General features: G+C 51.5%; 1 protein-coding gene and 1 long non-coding RNA gene across 15 annotated transcripts in view; one reads left to right on the forward strand and one right to left on the reverse strand.

Annotated features, from left to right (window-relative positions):
- Iqce (IQ motif containing E) overlaps window positions 1-26,019 on the reverse strand; it is a 53,751-nt gene that overhangs the window by 3,776 nt on the left and 23,956 nt on the right. The window contains exons 8-23 of one of the 7 annotated variants that reach the window (XR_006853715.2): window positions 25,850-25,923; window positions 24,478-24,550; window positions 24,184-24,233; window positions 22,346-22,509; window positions 20,818-20,873; window positions 19,637-19,833; window positions 17,658-17,762; window positions 15,898-15,988; window positions 10,929-11,105; window positions 8,569-8,595; window positions 3,911-4,021; window positions 3,301-3,425; window positions 2,256-2,350; window positions 1,692-1,915; window positions 1,407-1,484; window positions 2-1,069 (exon numbers count right to left, since the gene is read on the reverse strand). Coding sequence is in view for 3 of the 7 variants with exons in the window: in XM_046453805.2 (XP_046309761.1) it covers window positions 1,047-1,069; window positions 1,407-1,484; window positions 2,256-2,350; window positions 3,301-3,425; window positions 3,911-4,021; window positions 8,569-8,595; window positions 10,929-11,105; window positions 15,898-15,988; window positions 17,658-17,762; window positions 19,637-19,833; window positions 20,818-20,873; window positions 22,346-22,509; window positions 24,184-24,233; window positions 24,478-24,550; window positions 25,850-25,923 (1,446 nt within the window). In the remaining 4 variants the exon portion in view is untranslated. Of the gene's footprint in view, window position 1; window positions 1,070-1,406; window positions 1,485-1,691; window positions 1,916-2,255; window positions 2,351-3,300; window positions 3,426-3,910; window positions 4,022-8,568; window positions 8,596-10,928; window positions 11,106-15,897; window positions 15,989-17,657; window positions 17,763-19,636; window positions 19,834-20,817; window positions 20,874-22,345; window positions 22,510-24,183; window positions 24,234-24,477; window positions 24,551-25,849; window positions 25,924-26,019 lie in introns of those variants that run through there. The other 6 variants (XR_006853716.2, XR_006853714.2, XM_046453805.2 and 3 more) reach the window with 6 other exon arrangements.
- LOC124098841 (uncharacterized) lies at window positions 7,733-17,025 on the forward strand. Of its 8 annotated transcripts, none has more exons than XR_009227689.1 (3): window positions 7,750-8,034; window positions 8,146-10,489; window positions 11,092-17,025. It is a non-coding gene; the product is annotated as an uncharacterized LOC124098841 (long non-coding RNA). The 8 variants fall into 8 exon arrangements; XR_009227693.1 differs by having other exon boundaries at window positions 10,216-10,489; XR_006853718.2 differs by lacking the exon at window positions 7,750-8,034 and having other exon boundaries at window positions 8,042-10,489; window positions 11,092-11,868; window positions 13,353-17,025.

Below are 26,019 nucleotides of genomic sequence, written 5' to 3' on the forward strand. Positions count from 1 at the left end.
CTCTCTGCTTAGGGCTGCCAGCCAGCATGGACACACTACACCACCAGCACCTCCTGGCAGGCAAGCCCAAGGTCCTTCCCAGGAGGAGGGAGCCAAAGGCCAAGTACACACTGCCAGAAAGCCCTCTCTTACTTCCCAGCTCCGAATCCTCAACTTGAAACATTTGTGAAAGGAACTGGACCCTCCGTGGGGGCCAGCCCTGGTGTAGACAGGGCTAACAGCCACCTGGGAGAGAACCAGGTTCCTGGCTCAAGGTGTGGCTTCGGGATGAGGCAAAGGGGCACTGGTGACTGTGAGCGCCCCATGTAAACACTTCAAATCCTTATTCTCTGCTGGAAAGAGGCGCCACCTCCAGGCTGAGTGGGGACAGACAGGACGGAGGGCTGCCACTGAGGAAGGGGCGGTTCCCACCACAGCAGAGCCCGGATGCTCCTCAGAAAAGAGCCTTACTCTCACTACTACTAAAAAGGGACCAGCCGCTGTCTTGAGATTTAGGAACAGGGGAGTTTAAGCAACCACGAGCAGATACCAGAACTGTGGCAGATTTTTTTTTTTCCTGCAACTTTCAAGAAATTAATATGAAAGTGAAAAATTATGAAGTTAAAAACATCCATTTTCAAGGTTATTTTCATCTTTTTTTTTTTTAAACACCATCAGGTCAAACAAAGGCTTGACTTATACTTCACACAGACCCGTGGCCTTAGGCCAGTGGCAGCGGAGCACCTGGACACGACCTGAGATCACACTCTCAGGCAGGTGGGTGAATCTGCCTCTTCAACTTCACTTACATTTAGCAAGAGGAGGAAAGGGCAGCACCAATGAACACTTCAGCCCTGATCAAATAATCTAAAGGTCGCCAAACACCAGGTCTGAGAATCAGCGTAAAACTGGGCTTTGAGAGAACAATTTAAAGCTTTTTAGGCGCAGAGGGTTACAAGCAGGCTGCTGGCCTTTCAGGCTTCGGTGCCTGCATGTCGCTCCTGAAAATCCCGGGGCTGCTGATCTTTGCTCACTCAGCTTAGCAGATGCAAGTTTTGGAGAGAATGTCAAAGTCCAAAGTGCTCCAGCTCTAACAAAGCCACGGAAAAATGGCTCCAGTGGGTGAAAGGCAACTGCAGATATGTTTCCAGGCTGAACGTGGAGTGAGATTCTCAGCTGGGTAGCAGCTATGTCCTGTCCCCTCCGAGACATGCCTCCTAATGTGCTTCCCTCCCTAATGTGTCCCTGGGGAGGGAAGGGGCATGCCTACCCAGAAAGAGATGGCCGGCTAAGAGCACACAGGCCACCAGGCCTGGGAAGGCTCCGATTTATGGCCTTATCCTTAAGTGCGACTATTCTGTCATCAGAGAACGAGGGTGACCGCGTGGGAAGGTACAACCTCACCTGCCATCAGCCCTCACACTTACCGGCGTGGGGCTGAGCGCCTGCGGGCTCCTCTGGCTCATCCTCTGCAACCTCCTCACCGCTCACTTGGCTCTTCTCACCTGAAGAGGCAAATTGGATCCACTGCACATAAGGCACTGCGTCCTGTCACCGACTGGTGACCCGTGCCTGTTTCTACCTTGTCATAGCAAGTGCCTACTCTTTTCCACCCACCCTTCCTGGTTCCACCGGAGGCCTAGGAGCTAAGTGCCACGACTTCCCTGTGTGAGGGTGTCCGGGGGACACAGGACCCAGCAGGCTGTGCTCACAGTTAAGCTTTGGACTCCACTTCCCTGCTGGTGATGGCCCCCAGCCTCCCACTGCCTTGTCACTCCCGCCAGCTCTCCAGCGGTAGAGGCTGCCACTGTAAGCAGTTGCTGCAGGTCTGCACTGAGCGTGGGGCAGGACTCAGGCTCGTCGATGTGGGGGCTGAGAGGGATTTCCCAGCCGTCTCTGCACCACTGTCCACTCTGCACATGAGAAAGTCCGGGGCCTGTAGGGGTCATCCTCAGGGTGGGCGGAGCAGGGGCACAACAAATAAACAAACAGAACAGACAAGGAGGGAAACCCCCTAACTCAGGCTGTAGCTGAGGAGAACGAGGACACAAAGCTGGGCACGCAGAGTGGACATGTGGTCAGCAGAGCTGTGAGCAAGGAGCTCCTGTGAGCAAGTGCCCCGCCAGGGAGGACACTGGAAGAGGGTCTTCCTGGTTTCCGGGGTGGTAGCCACCATGTGACAGCCTCCCTTGCCTCCTCACCTGCCCAAGCTGCCTACAAGGTGGCTACTCTTTTGGCTTAACCCCTGGAGGGCCCGCGGCCCCTTGTATCTTTACCAGGAGAAGCCGTCCGGGAGGGTGGGGAGGTCTCTGGGTGCGTGGCTGGAGCAGCTCTGCTAGGTGCGGAGGTGGCTGTCCTTTCACCGCCGGAGCTGGAAGACAGAAAGACCTGGGCCTGGACAGTGCTCACCAACTTGCCCGGGCAGTTGTCCCACCATATGGACACTGTGCTCTGGCCATGCCCAGGGCCCTGAAGAGCCTCAAACGTCCTCAGGCCCACACCGAGGTCAGGCCGTGCAGGTTTATAAGCTGACTGCAGCCATCTTCCTGCCCCCTCTGTCTCTGGTTCCCAGTGAACATGACCACAACACACAGCCGCCCACCTCCTGGTCTGGCTGACGGCCCCGGGGTGGTGGCCAACCTAAGCCAAGCCCTTGGCACGTCCTACACCACGTGGTTGCAAACTGAGACTCAGACTTGTCTGGCTCTCCTTTGTGGAGAGAAGCTGCACACTCAAAAGCAATGGATAGCTGCCATTTTCTGCCACGCAGCACAGGGTCCGAGGAGGAGAATGATTGTGACTACAGGGTGGGGCAGGGGAGCAGCACGCCTGCCTGGGGTCCCAGACCCTTCACACTCTGCAAACACCACCTTTGTGAGCTGACCAAAATGGGCGCTCTAGCAGGGATGCAGGGACCCAGTCTGTCCTGTGTGGACGGGTGGCTGCGGGAGGGTCCTGGCAACACCTGTATCTTGCTGAACTCTGGGATCATGTTACGTTTTTCTTTAAAAAGGGATGGTGTGTTAGCCCAGGCTGACAACCGTTTGCCAACTGATGGTTGCCCTGCCAAGGTGGCATGGACCCCTTCATCTTGTTTCCACCCAGCACCAAGATGCACCTCTAGGAAGCCCTCCTGCAGAGGGCCAGATCCTGTGGCCCGCGCCATGGCTGTGAGGAATTTCCCAGAAGGTCTACCTCTTGCCATGGCTACAGGCCAGGACCTGGCTCGCAGACAGCAGGACTGCACCAGCTCACTGCCATGCCCCTGCACTGGGCTTCCCCCGTGACACAGCACGGCTGCGTACCTTGACCCCCACTCACCTGGTGAGCTTGGCCCGAGCCAGGTGTCCCCGGAGTACAGACTGGATGGTGGCGATGGCCTCCTCCTGCCCTGAGCTGCTCTCAGCCTGGGTCCTGGGGCTTGGGACACAGGGCGTGGACAAGCTCTGCAGTACGATAACAGCAGGGAGAGAACAGTTTGGCAAGCCCTGCCTGCATGGCTCTGTGCGCAGCAACCAAGCATGGGGGGGCTGAACAAGTGCCTTCTCAGGTGTCCCCCATTATTGCTGTCCTAATCAGATTCCTGCTTGTAGGGTTTTTGAAACTCTGGAGATTCTTAAATAAACATCTTCTTTGCTGAGGAGGGGGCCGACAGGGGAGCATAAACCTGTACTAGCACCTGGCTTCACTGCGAGGCAAATGTGCCACTTGAGTCTCCAGACCTCAGACAATCTGGCCTCTAAGGTGGAGTCCACCGGAGCCAGCACCAGAGGTGCCACAGCTTGGGCTCACAGGCTGGAGTGTGGGGCACACCCACCCGGCACGGCAAGACAGCGGGACAGAGCCCTGAGTGAGCTTTCCTTGGCTGATGAAGCACGAGAGAGGAGGCGATGGAGAGAACTGGGCCTGTGTCCCACCACCTGGATGTTACCTGCTCTGGAACGCCCGGCAGACCTGGAGATTCTGAACCACAGGATTTGCTCAGTAACAGCTTTGTTCGGGCTAGATGTCCCCTGAAAACTGCCTGGAGCAAAGTGGCCGCCTGTCAGGGAAAAAAGGAGGGAGAGGAAAACTTAAATTTCCCTGGAAGATGGTGGGGAGGGTAAGGAAGATTCTAGAAGGAAAAGTTGTACGGGCAGAGGAAACGCCTTCCTGTACTACTTGTGTAACCGAAAGAGCAGCTCAGAGTCTTCTCCCTCACTCTCCCTCACCACCCTTCTACCCGGAAGAAAAGGCTCAAGCGCCTCACGCTGCAGGGGACAGAACCACTGTGGCACACGCACAAGCCAGATGCTAGGTGGACCCCGCGGCTGCGGCATCAGCCCATGCTTCACACAGACGCGTTTTCAGGATGGGAGAGTTTACTGTTTCATCTATATTATAGGCATCTTCTAAAAACCACAAAGATCTCCAGAACAATCGCAAGGGACCTATTTATCCTTTGGCCTCAAAACTAGTGATTTTCTTAAGAGTGAGCACAGGTGTTCCCAAGGCCCAAGTTGAGGCCCTGCAGTTTTGGGGAAGCACTGGGTTTCCAATGACCCTGCCTCTTGCCTGGTTGAAACTCTCCCGTGTGGCAGAGCACTAGCTGCTCTCAGAACACTTAGGAGAATGACAAGCCAGTGTGAGAGGTCCAGAAGCTCTGTAATGACTGTCAGGACAAGACAAGCCCTTTTGCTTTTTCTTGAAGGCGAGGTGACGGAAACGTCATACACACAGACTAAGGTGCGAGTATGCAAGGGAAGGGGAGAGGCCACCAGTTATGAAGGATAAATAACCCGCTGAAGTACAGCAACCACCCAGCCGACCCAGGAGCCTCACAAGAAGTACTGCCGGTTGTCAGGTGACTGCACTGGCTGTAAATGAAGCCATCCAAAGACTGAGGGAAGGCACGGGAGGATCCTCTGTGCCCTAAGCTTGCATGTGGTGACACAGCCCTTGCAGTGACACTATAAAGTGGGTCTCATCGTCATCTTACTTCAGAGACAGCACATGCTCAGCCTCCCGCGGGGTCTCTGGATCCTTCCCTTGCTCATTCATTAAAAACACACTCACTGAATCCTTCCACACACAGCTTTCAGGGACATCTAGTATGCGAAAAGCTGTTATCCAGCAAAAGGTGGTTCACAATCTCAGGCCCTGTTCTAGGAACTAGGGATCCAGTGGTGGACAGACAGGAGGGCCCTACCTGCAGGGAGCTAGCGTCCTAGGGGAAGTGTCACTGCCACATGCTGTGAGAAAGTTAACCCAGGGCATGGGGCGGGAGTGATGGGTGTGGGCACTCAGGAAGGGGCTCTGAGGACCTGCCTTTCTAGCCCAGTTCTGAAAAAAGTGAGGGGCAAGACTGAGGGTGGGGGGAGGCTCCTTCCTGGCAGAGGGCGCAGCATACAGGGCCCCTGTGGCAGCAATGTGCCAGACTCAAGGTGCGCCGGAGGACACCAGGCTAGAGGGCTGGCGCATGGTCAGCATGCAGGTTGGTAGGAACAACTCTGGACTTTTCTAAGTGAGACAGGAAGATAAGGCATGGTACTAGCTGACATTCTAAAACATTTGTCTGGCTGCTACAAGGGATTAAATCATGGGGGGCGGAGGGGAAACCATTGCTACAGCCTAGGGGTCTGGGCTATGGCAGAAGCTGCAGACCAGGGAGAAGAGGCCGAGTTTTGTTCACTTCGCAGGCAGCTTTAGGTTTGGCTGGATCGGAGGTAGGATGCTGGGGAAAGGGGGGGACAAGAGCTTAATGCCTTTGTCCCAGGCAAGCAGGTATATGGTGGGCATCGTGTCTGAAGATGAGCAGTGCCGGGGGAAGAGCAGGTCTGGAGGTGAAAAGTGAGAGAGTTCCACAATAACCTGAGGTGGTGGAAACCAGGCCTGCGGGGGGCGGGGGGGGGGGCCCTGGGGTGGGGGAGGAGCCTGCTGGCTGGGAGGAGGTGGGACTCTGCAGGGTCCTGCTGCCCTTGGGAGCTGGAGGAGGGTCAAGGCAGAAACACTGCAGACCCTGAGATGAGAAGTACCACCAAGAAGAAACCCAAGCACCAAAGGCTCAAGGAGATCAAGTCTCAGGCTGATCCCTGGGAAAGACCCACTCTGGGTTGAGCAGCTGGTGACTGCTAGACAGGGACAAGTGGGTTCTAAAAGGGAGGTGAGCAACTGCAGAGCTGGAGTTTGGGGAGGCAACGAATGAAGACAACAGTTAGAGGGGATCAGGCCAGGGAGCACTTCCCATGTCTGCATCCTGATGGAACCAAGCCGCACAGGAGGGGACTGATGGGCATGGGGCCCCGGCTGCTGCCAGAAGTGAGCCCCTGAGCCCCTTCCAGCACCCGGGGAGCTGGTGGCTTTCAGTAGGAGCCTGGAGCCTGGTAGTGGGAGGAGGATGAGGAAGGGCTCTTGTGTTCTTATATTTTGAAGTTTTTAAAAAATTTGTAAAGTACACATCAAGGGTACAAGGCAGTGGCATTAACTCCACACACTGTTGTGTGACCACTGCCTTATCACTCTAGATCTTCTCCCTCATCCCACATGGAAATCCTGGGCTGTCAGCCATCACTTCCCATCCCCTGCTGCCCCTGGCCCTGGCAGCCAATGACCCACTTTCTGTCTCCTTGGGTTACCTGTTCTGGACATTTCTTGTCACACAACGTGTGGCCTGGCTTCTGACTGAGCTCATGTTCCTGGTGTGCTAGGTTGCACGGCGTCATATCCCCACCAGCAGAGCACCAGGCCTCCACCCTCCCACCAGGGCTTCTTGTTGTCTAGTTTTTTGACTGTGGCTGTCCTAGGGGTGGAGGTGGCCCTGCTGTAGCTGAAGGACTCCTGACAACTTCTGTTTCTCAGTGGGATCAGAAGCAAGATGATCAGCTGAGAGTGGGGGCAGAGCTGGAGACAGCTACAGAGTACAACATGGGGGTTTCATGGACTCGGGGTGAACTGACGAGGGGGCCCTGGGCAGTGCTGAAGGCTACCTGGCCGGGGTCACGTCATGTGCTTTCCTCCAGTCGTTCAGGGGGGCAAGGGCAGAGAAGGCAGGACGAGGACTCCCCAGGGAAGGGGTCTACAGGAAAGTACGATGACCCTGAACCACAAAACAAGGCAGTCAAGGCATAAGCAGGGTGCGGCAGGCCAGGAAGGGGGGGCAGCCAGCGCGTCAAAGACCACAGGGCAAGGGGAAGGCAGGGCCTCAGAATTGTAGGTACTGTGGGAGTAACAGAAGACAGGAGCAAAGCCAGACAGTGACATTTGAAATGGCCATCACAGCTGGTAAGGACAGGGGAATGGCTATGGAGTGGGGCTGGCCAGGAGGCAAGGATGGCACCATATGAATAAGTGGGTTGAGGATGGAGAGGCCAGGAATTGGGTACTGATGTGGCACTTGGTGTCCATGGCTGAGGACAAGAAGGGACCTTCCTAAATGTGGAGTGGCAGGCCACTCTGGCAGTCCAGCACCTGCTAGCAAGGGGAGCTCCTGCCACAAGGACCTGGACCTGAACTGTCCACCTGAAGCCTCGGGTGCCAAGCCTGCAGCATGCCCAGGGTGCTACTGCAGATACGACGCCAGGAAGTCTGGGAGGGTCCCACTGCTATTAGGAGCCCCCCACTGAGGCCTGCACTTCGCAGGGCACAGCCCTGAACACAGCATCAGCTCTCTGGCAAGGGTGCCTTTCCAGAATGTGGGTTGCGTATGGTCAGTTTTTCTGCAACCCACCCAGGCCACCTGCTGGGCTGTCTGACAGATCAGGTGAGCTAACAGGGTTTCAAGGACAGCAACTTCATAGGAAGCACAGCCCCAGGAGCCAGGCAGAGCTTTGGCTGCCTGCTGGAGCACCTGGCAGCCAGGCAGCATCAGGGCTCAAAGTCCTTGCCTGGATCACCTCATCGAACTGCTCAGCCCACAGAGTAGCAGGAAGAAGCCAGCGGGAAGTCCTGCAGCCAGCTGCCCATCCTCAGGGCTGGAGGCTGCAGCCTTCCCCGCAGCCCAGATGGAAAAACACTGCAGTCCCAGAAGGGCCAGAGAGAAGGTGGAGAGGCAGAGAGGCGGTCCAAGTCTTGAACAAGGTAAAGGTTTATTTTTCTCAGTGCATTACTAAAAAGGGGTTGGTGGCTCAGACCCTCACTGCTCTCGAAGGTTCTTAACATACCCCATCTTATTGCTGACCTCCCGTCTAGCTTCTTCTCACTGCTCTGTTAGCCACATGGACATCAAGCTCCTCGTCCCTGACAGCTCTCCTGCCAATGGTGCCCCTTTTGTCCCTTTTCCCCTGGTCCCTCGTCACAGGGACCCTCCTGGGCTATAGGTTGGCAGTCCTGACCCTTGCCCTGTCCCGAGTTCTACCTCAGCTCGTCAGATTGCTTGACACAGACTGATAAGTGAAAGTGTACTGAAAGAATGAACTAATGAATGAATTTGAAAGTGTAAAATTGTTCCAATAAACACCCAATGTTTCTATTACTCAGGCATCCCAAGTCTAATGTTGGTTTGGTTTGATTTCCTGAAAACCAGGACTTGATGTGTCTTTGAGTATCCCCTTGGTTACTGTGCTCCAAAGTCAAAACAGGTTATTTCAAATTGGTGAAATTAACTTTGCTTACCTCATTCAGGACAGCCTTTTTTTTTTTCTGAAATAAAATTTAAAAAATGAATTAACATGAGAAGGATGAATTCCTTACAATAGTTTCCATCCTTAATCTTGCTCTGCTCTGAGTCAATAAGAGCTGAAAATAGTCACTTCTGACCTTAATGGCTGAGTCGGCAAGTCCAGCCCTGTACAGGAAGGCACAGGAGCCAGATCAAAGGGCTCCCAGGGCTAATTCAGGGCCATTTGAATGATAAACAGAATAATGTCTATAATTATTTTTTTTAAAAGACTGAAAAAATAAAGGGTGTTGAGTCCATAGTTACATTCCTCCCAACCCTGAGAGGGAAACAGACAGGGAGAGTCACTTGATCTGCTGAAGGTGACCATCAAAACAACATCTTACTCTGAAACTGGCATTTCCTTAATACTTGAAGGGAAATAACTAGGGACTGTGCTGTCTGCTTAGGAGGACCGGGAATAGGGGAACTCAGGGCAGTGCAGGGGTCCAGCTGCCATCCGCTAGGCCCAGAGAGTCCCTGCAAGTAGACCTGAAGAAAGGAGAGAAGGGGCATCTCGGGCAGGAAAGCTGGCAAGAGCTAGGAACCGCAGGTCCCCCGTGTGGCTGGTGGGGAGCGTGGGAGGAAGCATGGAAGGCAGGTCCGTGCACCGAAGAGGAAAACCCTGCTTTACAAAGTAGAAGGATGAGAGTGGGAAGACACTGCTCTTGGAAATCATCTGACAGGAATCAACACAGTCTTTCCAGTAGAACTTCTCACTTAGGAAATAGAGGGAGGGAGGAACAAATTAAACAACACCATGGGAAGCAATCAGATCTGAGATGTGGAACAGCCGATGAGGCACTGGGGCCTGTACTCTTCAAAAAGAAAATGTCTTTAAAAAGAAAGAGAAGGCCTGAGACCTAACCAACCAGTGAGGAGCCCAATCCAACCATGCCTGGATCTCAGCTTGAAACTGACAGCTAGGAATGGCTCCTGGCACATTTAGGGAATCTGAATATGAAGGACCCAACACAGAAAATTATTGTTATATTCTTAGGTGCAATAATGGTATTGTGTGCCAGGCACAGAGGCACATGCCTGTAATCCCGGTGGCTCAGGAGGCTGAGGCAGGAGGATAACAAGTTCAAAGCCAATCTCAGCAAAAGCGAGGTGCTAAGCAACTCAGTAAGACCCTGTCTCTAAATAAAATACGAAACAGCACTGGGGATATGGCTCAGTGGTTGAGTGCCCTAGAGTTCAATCCCCAGTACTCACCCTCCTCAAAAAAAGATAATGGCATTGTGGTTAAGTAGGAAAATATCCTTCTTAGAAGATATGTGCTAATGTTTCACATCTGAAGCTTTCTCTCAAGTGTACCTGGGGAAAATATTATATATATATAAAAATATATGGCTGAGTATTAACTACCCTTGAATCCAGGTGCTGGCAAGATGAGTCCAGTATACTGTTGAATATTGTAAGTTCTTTTCACTTTTCCATAAGTTTTGAAAAGTCTTAATAATAAAAGCTGGGAAGAAAAAAAGATTTCAAGAGGCTTCAATGGCCTACTAGAACCAAGGTCTTGTGAGATGCAGGCAAGGACAGAAGGTCAATTTGTTTGTTCAATTGGGGGAAAGGTGATAACTTATTTTTAACACTAGGTAGACCTTTTGGAGCACCTAAGCTCACCTGAGGACACCAATGCCTCTTAAGAACTGCAGTCTCAGTGGTAGGGACCCCTGAAGAGCCCCCCAGGTGCTCAGGAGAGAGCGCTTTTCCTCCCTCACCCAAGGGGCAGAGAGGAATTTCACAGCCTGTTATGGATGGGCTGTCTGCAGAGCTGCCTATCAATGAAGACCCTCCGTATTCCCGATAAGATGGACCACTCCTGCAGGCGCTTCCTCCCAGGGCGCCCCTGAGGAGGGCGGGCTGTGGGTAAGTTCAATTCTCCACATTATTTGTGTCCATGAACTGAAGCGCTCCTGAGCTCCTGGATGCAGTGCCCAGGGCTGGCAGGGGTACATTTCCGGGATGTGGCTGCATGCACAGCTTTTTGCAACCCACCCAGGCCACCTGCTGGATTGTATGACAAACCAGGTGAGCTAACAGGGTTCCAGGACCCACCATTGCCTTGTTTCTGTGTAGCAAAAAAATGGAATCTGTTTACCCTCCAAGGAGTAGCCACAGTGATCTTCCTGGAGACTCCCCTCCCCCTTCGCCCTTCCTGTGCCTCTTCCTACACATCAATTGCACCAGCCTGGTGCCCGGCACAGAGGCCAGTGCCAGTTGACAGATCTCATGAACAACTGAACACTTTCTGCAGTTGGGCAAACAGCTGGGAGCACGAGCGCCAGGCCCTCTGGGGAGAGCTCACCTTGTGTCTGTGGGCCTTCCAGCTGGCCTGCAGCGTCCGGGCAGCAGCCTCTCTCCTTCCATCAGAGCAGGGGATGGGGGACAGGGGCTGAGGGCAGCCCTCCGGCCCAGAATCCACTTCAGAGTCTTGCTGAGAGTGCCTGTTGCTGGGAGGGGGTGTGCAGAGCTCTCCGCAGGCCTACAGGAAATGGAAGGTGGACGGGCTGGTGCAGGGAAGATCTTGTAAGGACCTGGCAGGACATCACATGGCAGACGGCAGGCCGCACTTACGGATGAATCTTATTCGTTCTGAGGAGGACCTGTTCCCGTACTGCCCACCACACCCTCGACAGATGCCTGGTAAGCATGTGGGCCCTGGACTCGTCTGGAAGCAATCTCCTAGGAGGAGTCTATCCTGCCACTGCAGCATCTGCAGGGAGCTCACCCACAGATGGCCACACACTTTCCAATAGCCATCTGTGACTTGAGAAGCACCCCTTTCAGGGCTGGAGTGTGGCTCAGTGGCAATGCTGGCCTAGCAAGGGCAAGCCCCTGAGCTCAATCCCTAGCACTGCGGGGGGAAATTACCTAGCTTTCTGCAGTTCTTTTTTGGATATTTTTGAAGTTGAATATTATATTTTGACAATGATGTTTCTGGGATTACAGGTAAGATATTTCTAGCAAGGCTTTTGATACAAAGAAACAGGAATTGCTATTGTGACCATTAAAATACCACTGATTTCTATCATGTATGGGTCCAATTTATTATCCACAAGGACAATTCTCAATAAAAATTAAAATACTGAACTATTTCTCTGACATCTAAAGCTCAGTGGAGAAGCCCATCCGTGCAGAAGGCCCTCACAGAGAGATGTGAGCTTCCGGCCATGCACGTGCAGCCGAGATGCCTGGTGCATGCATGTGGCCTGGTGCATGGCCCAACAGAATCAGCAGGCCACTAGGTATAGAAACCAAGCCTTTTACTTTCTGTATTATATGATGCTGTGACATTTGGGCCTGCTGACCCTGGAGAGAGGAGCCACTTCCTAGGGAAGAAGGACTTCCCTGTGAGAAACTTTTCATATGCAACTCACCAAGCCCAGCCCACACCACCACCTAGCTCCCTTGTGTGACCCTCATGCACCAAGTTAGTGTTCCCTGCCCCCTAGCATCCAGGGCCAGGTACCCACGAGAATTGTTCAATCCAGCCAATCCTCACCTGCCCTTGCCTCACCTGGTCCTGCCTAGAGCAAAGGCCCTGGGCCATACTTTACTGCTGCCTCTTGCCTGTCCCCTGCGCCCCTATGCATCCCCATGTGGCACGCCTGCTCCCGTTTCTAGGGGTGTGTGAGGGTGGACCTCTGTGACAGTCATTCATGTCTGGGGGTCTCACCGTGCCTGACCAGACAAATCCCGTACATCAGCATAGCCACCCATCACTGGGCTCTCTGGGTGTGAGTCTCGTCACCTGGGTCCACATGCTGCCACCTAGCTCTAGTGTTCTGAGTTGTCCCCTGAAAGGCCTCATGGCCTCCCTTGACCCTGACTCATTCTCAGACCCTCATTCCAATCAAGTGAGGTGCAAGTCTGTCACATATTTCATGCCAATGTGACCAAAAGGTAAAATCAGCCACTTAGAAGATGGAGGAACAATGACTCCAACAACTCTGGGCAGATGGCTAAAACAAAAATGGAGTTTGATATGCATATAAATTTGGTGAGGCACTGCTTTGTTTTAACCTACAATTAACCATTCTCCCAGAATGGCTGGGAGCAGACACCCTTACTCAGAACAACACTGACCTTCCAGTTAATGCCACTCTCTTCCTTTTCTTTAAAATGGATTTTTTTTTTTCTGATACTGGGGATTAAACCCAAAGCATCATACATGCTAGATAAGTACTTTACCACTGAGCTACACCCCCAGCCCTTGTAAAACCTTATTTTGAGGCTGGCCTCAAACTTGTGATCCTCTGGTGTCAGCTTCTCGATGAACTGGGATTACAGGCAAGCACCACCACACTTAGCCAAAACGAAATGCTTTAATAAGCAGGAAAGAAGCAAAGCTAATTATGCTTATGAAGAAAAACCCAGCCAGGGGTGGTAGCACATGCCTATAATCCCAGTGGATCGGGAGGCTAAGAAAGGAGGATCATGAGTTCAAAGCCAACCTCAGCAACTTAGTGAGACCCTGTTTCAAAATAAAAAATTTAAAAAAGGGCTGGGAGGTGGCTCAGTGGTTAAGTGCCCCTAGGTTCAATCCCTGGTACCAAAAAAGAAAAATTCAGACAAAAGAAAGGGAAGAAGTGCTTATAACTCCACCGGAGTAAAAGCTAATTCTGGCAGTACTTTCAGACATACTTCTAAGTAAAATTTTTTTTTTTCAGTAAAAAGAAATCTATGTATCTACATATATATGCTTTTGGGGGTTGTTTCCATCAAACAGGCCATAGGCATCTCTCATGTCATAACTGAAGACCCACTTTATTCTTTGTACTGACTGCTCAATACTGCACCGATGGGGACACGGCCAGCTCACGAATGAGCAACACACCGTGCTCTTGAGTTTGCTGCGGCTCCTCACTATTGCAGAATGGACTGCAGCCAGCACCCGTCACCGCCTCTCTGCAGACTACAGTGATGCCTTCTGTGGCCCCAGTCTCGGCGAGGACAATGGGAAGCCTGGGATCCTCAATGTGCTCCTGTCATGTGCAGGAACACAAATCTCAAGGTCATATAAGAAGATGCCAGAACAAAAACATTGAACGAAATTTTGACACCAAGTGAAGTCTCCTAAAGCCTGAGCTGAGAGAGGTGTGGTAACAGATTAAGGATATAATTCCTGGAGAAAAAGAACTTCTCTGCCATCTTACTGGTGTGGCCTCTCTGTGCTGAACAGAGTTAGTGGAAAATTTAAATCCCAATTACTTGGAAGCAACAGACCCTGCAGTACAGATCTCAAAGCAAGCAGGTGGCCCTGGAGTCTGAAGCTGGATCTTTCTGAGGTGTCAACACATGAGTCAGGAGGGACAAGCAATTTATACCAAGGCCTCCTTTCCTGATTTATCTGTGTCTAGTTATCGTGCAGAGAGGAAACTGGTGCTATTGGTCTTCTGTGTTCAACCAAGACACTAATAACACAAGAGCACACACTTGGTTTTCTCCATTTTGAGGATTTACAGAAACCCTGAGCAGGCCAGAGACAGAGAGGTGCACACACAAAGCCTCTTTCCGTCCCCACAGTCTGCGGGAAAGGGGTTCCTCCCTAAGGGATGTATGACTTTGAAAGTTAACAACGGGCAGAAACCCTGATGTTTCTTTATTGCTGAGCACCTCTCGGGGGTCAGGGCTACAGAAGTAGCCAAGTAACAAATCAGTTAGTCCTGTAGCCTCCCTGGTCCCCAAGGGCACTTTACTTGCAGAAGAGGTTTCAGTGACATCCTGTGCATGACACAGATCAGAGAGGCACTCAAGCCCAGCATCACACACAATGCCCTAGGTATACCACCAGACAAGAATGAGAGTCTAGGAGAACACTCAGTAGAAGCCTGTGTCCCTTGGGGTGGGCAGTGTGGCAATCAGATGAGTGGATGAACCATGAGGGTGCCCAGAGAGTGGGAAGGGACAATGACTCTGTGTTACTTAGAACATTATCCAGAGCACTGAAAAAACCTCCACAAATGCATGCCCTTGGGGACAGCACAAATCCACATGCTCTGTCTGAGCAGCAGCAATGTTTTCACAAAGGACTGAGATGGACTCTCGCTGTTCACGCAGCACACACACTGCCGGTAGGGTGTGCCACAGTCACGGTTGCTGCACAGCCTGCCTGGGCCCGGCTGGCACACACGCAAAGAACCACGGGCTTCCCCCAGCTGGCAGTGCTGTGGTGTCTGGATTTGTAACTGAGCAGCTTCTCCAAACTCCCTTTCAGTTTGCCTTCTGCTCTTGAGCTGGCTTTGAATGAAAAGACCCTAAAATTAGAATCCAGCTAAGTAAACCAGCCTTGGAAGAGGAAAGCCAGTCCAGATCAAAACCAAACAAAAGCCCCTTTATGTTCCACAACCAGCAGGTGACAGTCCTGCAGGCCCATCCTCCCGGAGGCCAAGGGAACCGCCACCTGCCAGCCTCTCGCAGCTGACACTGGTCCTGCTGCAGCAGGTCTGGGGCATTCCAGGCCCTGCTCAGGTCTGTGGCAGGCAGAAGAAGGGTCACCAGAAGGGACTGCAGAAGAGGCTGCAACCTGGGCTCGTTTTGGACCCTTCTAAATCACACTGGCTTCATCCACCACACATTCACATGACAAGCCCTCTGGAGCAAACAGTGGCCACGGGATTTTAACACCTAAGTTGTTCCCTTTTAGACTGAGTCAGACCACACCTGCCATCTCAAGAATCCATGCATTGGGAAAAGATTCATAAGGGGGTAGAAGTGCAGGTAGCCCGGGGCTAACAGGGACAGAGCCACCTAGCTGACCCCTGGGTCAGGGAAGGGCAGGTGACCCTCACATGCCTGCCTCAGCCACAGCTGTCTCCTTGTATCCATCTAAATGGGCAAAGAGGGTCAGTGGCCAGGTCCTCACCACACTGTCACTCAGCACCACATGAGCCAGAGATCAGGGATAGAAGGGAAGAGGCCTGGGTCCCCCAGAGAGTGCAGCATATTTTGGACTTGCCTTTTGGGCCTCTGCAGCCTCCTTGATATAGTCAGAGAGCCCCTGCTACAGAGCTGAACTTGCCGCATGCTTGAGGTCTGGAAGATCTCTCACCAGCCCAAATGTCCAAGACCCAACACCAGTCTGAGAGGTTAATCCACTGACCAGGGGTCAACCATAGCCCCTAACTTCTGTACACACCACCCACATCACAGACATTGACTAACAGAGGTAGGACGGCCAACATCACAGTCAGGAAAGGCTCTGGGCGTGAGGATAAGCATGTGTGTTGCTGTCAGCTGAGAGTCCCAGTGCCCAATGGGAGATGAAGCCGTACCTCGCGAGTCACTTCCATGGGAGCGCTGGGCTCCTCTTTCCTGGTTTCTTCCAGTTCTTGACACTTGTTGGTGAGTGTTTGAATTTCCTCTCTAAAGTGGAAAAAGAAAAGATGACACCTCATGAGTCACTATGTGACGAAGGGCCCCTGCACAACTCAGCAGGAAGTTCTGTGCAGAGACAGATGCTAGACAGGATATAGAGAGCCCATGGCCACCTCCCTGGTGCACCAGAAGCCCCACTGCAGGGGCTTCTAATGTGTCCCCCAAGCTGGGAGCCTTGTAGGGGTGGGGCTGGGGATCTTCAGGGTCAGCCTGATCCCCGAAGCATCGTCAGAACTCTGAAGAGTAGCCATTGCACGCAGCATGTGCGAGGCCCTGGGTTCAAGCCCCAGCACCACACACTAGAAACAAACAAGAAGAAGTCATAGCGTGAACCATGAACAGGAAGTTATAGCGTGGAGTTTTTAATAAACAATGTGAATATTTCCTTACTACAGATGCTAAAGTCAAACAACTTGCTTCTGGGCACCTGCCTTTTCAATTGAATTTTGGCTTCTGACAATCTGAGTTATATTTCTCCTGAAAAGAAAATGTTCTACTTGTTTCAATAATATGTACCTTGCTAATTATCTTCAGTGCTGAACATTCCCATTTAGATTCTAATCTAGTTTTCTTATATTTTAAAAAATTGAGCTCTTTGCTTCTTGGTTGCCATTTTCTGAGCTGCTGTCCTCCATGATTGATGTGCTGCCTCACCTTGGGCAATGGAGTTGGCCGTCTATGGACTGAGACCTCTGAAACCTGCCTGCCAAAGAAAGTTCCGCTACTCAGCACTGGAGAATACTGACTCCCACCACATTACCACCATGAGGACGTTAGACAGTCCAGAGGAGGTGTTTGGTATAGGCATGCTTGCATATCTGTGGGAGGTTGGTTCCAGGATTCCCAGGATGCCAAAATCCACAGATGCTCAAGTCCCTTAAATAAAATGGCAATATCTGCAAATAACCTGTGCATATCCTCCTGTACCTTTTCAATCATCTCTTGGTCACTTATAATATACAAATGTTCTGTAAAAAATTGAGATAAGATTTGTAATATAAAATTCATTATTTTAAAGTGTATAATGAGGTGGTTTTCAGACTATTCAGAATGACAATCATCACACTAATTCTAGAACATTCCAGGCACCCCCATAAGGACCCCATGCCTATCAGTGACCATTCCCTATTCCCTTCTGCTGTGCTCATGCAGTCCTCTCTGCTCTGTCACTGGGAGCTTCCTGTCTGACACTTTATGTAGATGGATGGCACTGCTGGGGCCTGTTCCAGGTCCCTCCAAGCTGTAGTGTGCAGTGCTCCCTTCCTGGCTCCTCCTATGTGTGGCTTGCCCTTGGGCTGCTCATCTAGCAACAGCCGGTGCAGGTATGGGCGGTTGCTTCCTGGCTCTGGTGACAGTGCTATTATGAGGAGCCTGGGAGGCAACTCCCTGTGGCAGCAGCAACGTGTGGGTTGGAGTGAGAAGCCCTGGCCCAATCCGAAGGGGCAGAAGTGGCAGAGCCATGATGCGACAGAGGCAGCACTGATGGAGAGCCTCTTCCCAGAATTTGGGTTTCTATTCCAAAGGCAAAAGAACACCTGGAAATATCTCAGGGAGAAGTATGGCCTTTGCAAAACCCTCTCTGAGGCTGTGCTGAGCCCCCACTGGGAAAGGCTGGCATGCAGAAGTGGGTGGGTCCTCTGTGAAATGTATCACCTACCGCAAAACCTGCTCATGCTCTTGCCTCTCCTGCTTGCCTTCCCTCATGCTCTCCAGCTCCTTCTCCAAGTCGGCCTTTGCTTGAAGCAGCTGCTTTACCTCCACACTGAACGAAAGAACCAGAGACATTTCCACCCTCATTAAAACCAGAGGCTGGGGCTGGGGTTGTAGCTCAGTGGTAGCATGCATGAGGCACTGGGTTCGATTCTCAGCACCACATACAAATAAATAAAAGAAAGGTCCATCAACAACTACAAAATATTTTAAAAAACAAGAGGCCATCAAGGCAGGGGGTTGGCCTCCTTCCTTAGGACAGTGGACCAGGGGTGGGAGGGTCAGGAAAGGCCCTTGATTCTAAAGATATGGTGTCAAGAGCAGCCCCGAGGGTCCTGATTAGGCACACGGATACCAGCATGTGTGAGGACTGCCAGGGGCTGGGAAGACACAGGAGTAAAGGCATATGAAGTCCTGGGGAGAGGTGCCATAGGATAGTCATGGAACACAGTCACACATGCAGCACCCTCTGGTTCACACCACAGGTGCAGGTCTGAGCCGGGGAAGGACCTGCCCTGGCCCTCACTGAGCCTGGGGATAAGGCTGCCCAGGCGCCTCCACTGAGTTTCCTGTGACCTGTGTGTGGCATGGCAGCCACAAAGTAGACTCTAGAGCAAGACATCTGCCTGAACCTCAGATCCACTGCTGTCTGTGCGACTTAACCCTTCAGGGTTCCCATGCAGAGATGCTCCCAAACTGTGTAGCAGAGCGCCTGTCGCTAAGTGTGCAGCAGAGCACCTGTCACATCATAAGGGCTCAGTCCATGGTAGCTATGGTACTCAATAGCATAACAGATAATGCCAGAAATTATTTACCTTCCAAAATGACCAGTTTAATGTAAAGACCTTTTTCTGAAATACTAATTTTTCTTTTTTTTGTACTGAAGATTGAACCCAGGGGTCTCTACTGCTGAGCTACATTTCCAGCTCTTTTTATTTTTTAATTTGAGTGAGGGTCTTGCTAAGTTGCTTAGGGTCTCACTAAGTTTCTGAGGCTGGCCTTGAACTTGCAATTCTGGCTCAGCCTCCCAGTCTGATGTTATAGGCACACGCCACCCACTGTGCCTGGCCATGAAATACCAATTTTTACAATGAACTTATCACTCACATGAATGCACCCTGAGGCCACTACTCAGGTGGAAGGAGTGGAGTGTGAGGGATTCCCTTCCACCATAAAAAACAAGGTGACTGAGCACTCAGAGAACCAGGAGGCAACAAGGAGATTCTTCTCGACTCCACTGTGCACCCAGATCCCTGGACTCATGCAATCAGAAGGCCTGGCAGCACCTGAGGCCCTGATCTCCAGTGAGCTCCCAGGGGATGAGACGCTCCCCGCTCCACAGGCCACTCACTCTAAGTTGCAAGGTCACTGAAGTCTTGCAAACCTGAGATAAACATCTCAGAAGATGGGCAGGTGAAGTCACTCATGACAGATCAGAGAAGCCACAGGTAGAATCAGGGAGACAGATGCCTAGTGCGCACGGCGGGGACTACAGACCTTGAAACATTGGTGAGACTTTGCCTCCCAACTCCCTTCCTAGGGTTGCACTGGACATTTTACAGCATTTACATCTTGTCTGATAGACAGATCATGTGCCATAAACATATTACTGAATTTCAAAACCACTGTGCCTAAGATGTAATTGAGTTTATGCAATCAATGACAGTAAATTCCTGTCCAGGGAACAATTTGGGAACTCCTCTGGAATTCAGTATAAAGAGACTCCTGCGGCACTCTCCTTGGCCTCCCCCTTTTAAGGTGGCATCTAAATGTCTTCTTTTGGCCATTCAAGCAACTTTGATTTTACAACCAAAATATAAGAAGTCCTGAGTCCTAAACAGTATTTACACAACAACCACTGTAAGCTCAGCATTTCTCCAAATTCATGACAACAGCCCTAGAAACAAGGTCCCCGTGGGAACCTACTCTTTCTCCTGCAGCTGCGCCTGCAGTGCGCTCCGCTCTGCCTTCAAGCTCTTCACTGCCCCCCGGAGGCGCTCCTGCTCCTCCGGCCGGTCCCGAGGATGCTTGTGTGCTGCGCTGTTGGAGACGGAGTGGGCCAGGGGAGTTGGTCTGTGGGATTCTGAGCTGTGCGGCTTTGCATTCTCCATTGAACTTACTTTCTGGAGGCAAAACAGGCATTTGTTAGACGTTATTGACTTTGCTTTCTAGTTAAGAACTCAGGAGACAGACGACAAGCCACAGGGACAGTCTCCAGCAGGTGGGAGCAGCTTTGCTACGTGACCTGAGTCAACCAGTCTACTGGCCCACACAGTTCCTGGAAGTCTGTGATCAAAAGGGGAGAACCTGGCCTGGATGAAGAGCCACTAGCACGACAGGAACAAGAACAAGGCAGGCAAGGTGGACACACACGGCTGGTCCTTGTGCTTGCTCAGCCCACTGCTTCCCTAGACTTTCTGAATTTCCAACCTTTCTGCTCCCAACCTTCAGCTGTGCTGCGGTCCTGTCAGGAAGGTGACCCTGAGCACGGTGTGCCCACTTCCATGCTGCCGACACCCAGCCCACAGAAGCCCCCCGCCCCCGTGTGCGTCTGCTCTGGCTGCCTGCATTTCCCAACAGCTTTATTTGTGAATACACACAACATACAGAAACTTCTTATATTTTCTACTTTGAACTTATTTGTAAACATTCCCCTCAGGGTTTGCTCTGTTTGCCAAACAGCAGAGAGCTCAAGCTCAGTATTCTGGAAGGACCCGTTCCACAGGACCCGAGGCACCCACGTGGGTTGTGAGGAAATGTTAATTGCCTAAATTTTCTGGTCAGCGGAGAGTAAATGAACAGTTTTGTGCAAATTTAAATATTAAACAAGTGGAAAGAAGTCTGGCCAGCAGCCAGCAGCTGGGTTGTGGGCGCCTCCAGGGTCACGTGCTCCGCCCTGCAGCTGCGCACAGTCTGATGACATTGCGTGGCCATCTGAAAAATGAGGGCTGTGAACGACACAACCCAGGCCTTGCCCCGAGTCCACACTGTACTGACTGCTGGACGGTCACCATTTACTTGCTCAGTGTAAGTCTGTGTCCCCAGTTGCCCCACTGCCCGTCAGGCACAGATAGGTCCTGAGCAAGGGGTGGCGTGACGCTCCTCACCTTTTCCAGCTCCGCAATACGTCTCAGCAGCCGAGGCTTGCTCCAGTCCACGTACCCTGATGGACACACAGGTCTGCTCAAAGACTGTCCCGGCACCCTTTGGCCCAACCACCCATCAGCAAAGCCACGAGGGCCCCGGTGGGCAGGTCCTGCCACCCAAGGGTCTTCTCCAGCTCTGGATGATTTCTGTTCCCTTTGGCTGTTAAGAATCACTGATACCAACATCTCCAAGTATCTTAGTGGGATGTCCTTTCCTGATTCTACACCAGTCAGTTTTTTTTTTTTTAATATTTTCTTAGTTGTCAATGGATTTTATTTTATTTATTTATATGTGATACTGAGAATCGAACTCACACATGCTAGGCAAGTGCTCTACCACTGAGCCACAACCCCAGCCCCTCAGTCAGGTTTTGACCTCACTGGTCCATTGAGATGGTCTAATGGACCCTACGGTGATTCTTAGTCCTCCTCCCACTTGCTTTCAGGCTGCCCCTGGACCCGGCTTTGCTACCTCGCCAGTGGCATCCCACCTGGCTTTGCTGGCTCTCCCTTCCCCCTCCTAACCTCCTAAACATCACTAGGGTTAGGACTCAACCCCACTCCTCCCCTCTACTCACACCCACTTGCGGCCCCACTTGGGTCCATCAGTTTGCACATCCAGTTCTCCAGCCCAGGTCTCTGCCTGGCCTACCTCTGCACACACCTCAGATCTCACCCATCCCTTCTCCCCAGACATGTGCTGCCGTCCTCCCCCTTAGCAATGCCAGCTGTCCTTTTAGCTACTCAGACAGAAACCCTGGACCCTGCTGCCTCCCCTCTCATAGGCTGCACTCAGTCTTCACATTTCCTGCGGGCTTCACCTTAAAGATGCACAGAGCCCAGCTGCATCTTGCCACTTCTGCTGCCACAATGGCTCAGGCTACCTGTACTCTCACCAGGATGAGTGCAGAAGTCCCTGCTGCCAGTACCCCCTTTTCTGCACAGGGCCCCTCAGAGCCCCCTGGTGCTCAACACCAGGCTTTGTGGCAGCAACTACCGTGGTGGTTTACCTTTGGGGCCACACTGGCCTCCGCTTGGACCTCTGCACTCACTGCTGGCCCACCTGGCACCCCCAAATGCCTGCACAACTGGCCCTCCCCTCTTCCAGGTCCTGCCCAGCCATCGGTGTCTCAGTGAGGCCTCCCCAAGGGCCCTCCTCGTTTCTCCTTAGTACTTTCACTGTCTGATAGCTTGGACTTAGCCTTCTCCTTCTGTCCCATGCAGTCACCTCCATGAAGCACCTCCGCACTGCTGTTCCCTGCTCTGTCTCCAGGGCCTAGATGGCTGCTTAGCTGTATTCTGTGATCACTACTATGGTAACTCTGCCTAGTGGGACCTGTTTGCTGTGAGGCCGGGGACTAGGGTCTTCGTAGTTGGAGGAAGCAAGGGCCATGGACAACATGTGCTGCCCCTCTGGTGCCTTCCCTCATAGAATGAGACATGGCCTCCTCCCCGTGCCTCCCTCACTGAATGGCTTTGGGGAAGGTACCCTTGAGTCTGGAGATGGTGGGGGAGTTGCTCAGCACGCGGTCCAGGTCTTCCTTCAGGCTCTGGTTTTCCTCGGTCAGCTCCTGGACGCTCCGGGACAAATTCAGAAGAGTGCTGCTCATCTTCTTCTGCCTCTTCACGCCCACCTTCTTTTCCATCGGCAGCCTGGGAATGACCACATCGAGGGGCTGAGCTCTGGATTTCTCAACTGGCTTAATAATATTTGAAGTAAGCGACGTGCAAATCACAGCCCACTTCTGTCGAGTTGTGAGCCCAGAGTTCTTGTAGAGGAATACTTGCAACCGAATAGGGAACACTAACTTGGAACCCCAAATAAACAAAACCGCTAACCCTCGTAATAGGATTTCGTATTGCTAACAACCTGTATAACAAAATACAGTATTCAATTATTGGTATCATATCTTAGATGCCATCACTAAAAATCTTGTAGGAACTTACTCTTTTTTATGTAAGTCCCTTTTTAGCTTTCATTTTTGCCTCTTATCCCACTAAAGACTAAAACACTGATGGTCCTTATTTCTAGCAGATTCCTTATTTGCAAGTTTGCATACTCATTAAGATTTATCTGCAAACTCATAATCAATCCTCATGAGGCTTTTCTTTTTTTGGTACCAGGGATCGAACCCAGGGGCACTTAATCACTGAGTAACATCTCCAGCCCTTTTTATTTTTAAATTTTGAGACAAGGTCTTGCTAAATTGCTTAGGGCCTTGTTAATGCTGAGGCTGTCGTTGTTTTATTTTATTTTATTTTTTAGATGTTGATGGACCGTTATCTATTTATATGTGGTGCTGAGAATTGAACCCAGGGCCTCACACATGCTGGGCTCTACCACTGAGCCCCAGCCCCAGCCCAGGCTGTCTTTGAACTCAAAATCCTCCTGCCTCCTGTGGGGCTCCCAAGGGAGTCCATGCACAGGCAGAGTGCTGAAAGACTAGTGAGTTACTGGTGTGCGTTCCCAGCGGAGGTCTAACAAGGCCCTGCTGTATTCTTGTTTCAGTTCTCATACTATAAGTGCCTGTTTGCAGTCTATTAGTGTAGAGACAATATCTCACATTTTTGTGCTTTGTACTAGTGATTTCACTGTTCACAGTGGCCTTACAGTGTAGTACTGAGGCATTCATTGTCCAGTGTCCCTAGGCACAAGGATATGATGAACTTTATGGAGGAACTGTGTGTTAGACGATTGGCTCAGGCATGAGTCAGCGCCATGAGCCTAAATGTTGACAGAGTGTGAGGTTTGCAGGAATCCAAGCCACAATTCCCTTGGCTCAGTGGCTTAGCATCTGCTAATCCAGTGTCTACAGAGATTGTACAGAATATGTATCCATTTACCATAAATATCATTTACCATAATAATCCTATTAAGGTTGATTTGCTTTGAAAAGCACATGCCTGTAATCCCATGTACTGAGAAGGCTGAGGCAGGATAAACGCAAATTTGAGGCCAGGCTGGGCAACTGAGCAGGACTGTCTCAAAATAAAAAAATAAAAAGGGCTAGGAGGTTTAGTTCAGTGGTAGAGCACCCCTGGGTTCAATCCCCAATGCCTCAAAAAGAATCCCAAAAGCAAAACAGCATTTTCAATTCTGAACGGGTAGCTGCTGTGCAGTGCACATAATATATGTGTGGAGCGCGAATGGGGGCAGCTGCCAACATGGAGGATGGGGCACATCTGTAGAGCCCTGAGTGGAAGCAGACCCACTCTAACCATCAGCAGCGTGGGCAATGCTGCCAAGTTAGGGCAGGAGCTGCTGTTTCCAGGAACGACTGCCCTGCTGTTAGACAACACACGGAATGCGACTCCACGTTATCGTACTTCTTTCCTGCAACATCGGAACTCGCCAAGAGAGTCTGGAGACGATGGATCTGAAAGTGCCAAATTAGAATGTGTTAAAACATACAGGAGCACCAAGACAGCTTTCCCCAGAAGCTGTCACCAGATTCCTGACCCTGCTTCAGGGCAGGAAGCAAGAACCAAGTTGCTGGGACTCATTTTCATGTCAAGATAAGCAGGGGACCAGCACCGGTCTCAGTTCAACCCTTGTCGGCAGACTCCCCCTCACACCCACAGGCACCCTCCCCTTCCACGTGCCGCGGAGGGAGCACACACCTCCTCGTAGTAAGTGTCCATGGCGATCCTCATCTCCTCCAAGTTGGTGGTCTTCATGTCAGTCTGGAGTTTGCTGGGGACCCAAGTTCAGAGTTAACATGGCAGGTTTGGGTCCCTGCAAACCTCCTCCCAGGGCCAAAGGACCAGGAGTTCCCAGAACACTGAGGGAAGGCATGGCTTAAGAAGAGAACCTGGCGGGAGCTAGGGACAGTGGTGCATGGCTGTAATCCCAGCAGCTCAGGAGGCTGAGGAGGAGGGCTGTAAGTTCAAACCCAGCCTCAGCAACTTAATGAGACCCTAAACAATTCAGCAAGACTCTGTCTCTAAATAAAAAAATATATATGAAAAAAAGGGTTGGGCATATGGCTCAATGGTTAAGCATCCCTGAGTTCAATCCTCGGTACCAAAAAACAACAAAAACAAAAAACAAAAAAAGAGAGAGGGAGAGAAACTGGTGGGAGAGAAGAGTGGCCCCTCAGTGAGCTTTAGCGTTGAACAAATGGGGCATGCTGTGTCAGACAGGAAGAGTCCTCACACCAGAGTGCCCCTCTGGGTTAGACTACCACTTCCCAAGAGTTGAAAAATCCCAGAAGACATTCTTCTCCAAAGAAGAAGATAAAACTGCCTTGATAACTGTAGATTAGCTGCTGAAAGTCCTCAGAGGTTGGACAGACCGTCTCTGGGGGCAGGTGGGGAGAATGACCAGTTTTATTAAGAAGAGGATGGTTTTCTCCCCTCGTGCTGTTACTGTGTCATTTTGTTCTCACAGACCATAGGCTTTAGGCAAAAGGCACTCAAGGAGGTGAAAGCTGAGTCAGCACTCTAAAACACGGGGGAATTGGCAAATAACCAACTCACTTGAAGGTGCCAAATTTTAGCAAGAAATAAAGAAAGGAAATTGAATACAAGACTTGAACTTAAGCAGAGCCAAGAAAGACCACCTCTTCACACCAACCAGACTGGTAAAGACAGACAGGTAAAGAAGCCTGGGTAGCCACAGCAAGTGCCTGCCTGGGAGATGCCAGGGGCAGGGTCTGTGTGCCACCGGCTATACCAAGATCTAGGAAATTCATTCCAAGGAATCCTAGGGGGAAAAGCATTTCCTAAATAAATAAGGAAATCACTGAAGGGAAAGACTGTTCCCTGGTGACATCTGGAGAGAATGCACATTTGAAAGACAGAGAGGCAGCTAGTCCCTGCCTTCACTTTGGGTGGGAACGGGGACATGGACGGAGGTTGGCAGACAAGTGGCAATGGGAAGGCAGAACAAAACCAACAAGGAAGTAAAAGGCAGAAGATGGCCAGCTGCAGTGGCAGGGTGGCCTGGCCCGGACCCTGTGACCCTCCCGTGCAGGCCCAGGACGCTGCATACTTGATGGTGCTGTCCTTCTCCTTGCACTGCTGCTCCAGCTTGAAGATCCTCTGCTTCAGCCCGTTGATGACCTGCTGACAGAAGGCCACCACCTCAGCCACTGTCTCCCAACGGCTACAGGCTCGGCTGTCCATTCCCCAGGCTGGTTGGGTGTCCCCTTCTAGGTGACC

Source organism: Marmota monax, unplaced genomic scaffold (assembly GCF_021218885.2).
Source record: "Marmota monax isolate L192 unplaced genomic scaffold, Marmota_monax_Labrador192_F-V1.1 WCK01_AAM20220418_F8-fsc00338, whole genome shotgun sequence".
NCBI classification, from domain to species: domain Eukaryota; kingdom Metazoa; phylum Chordata; class Mammalia; order Rodentia; family Sciuridae; genus Marmota; species Marmota monax.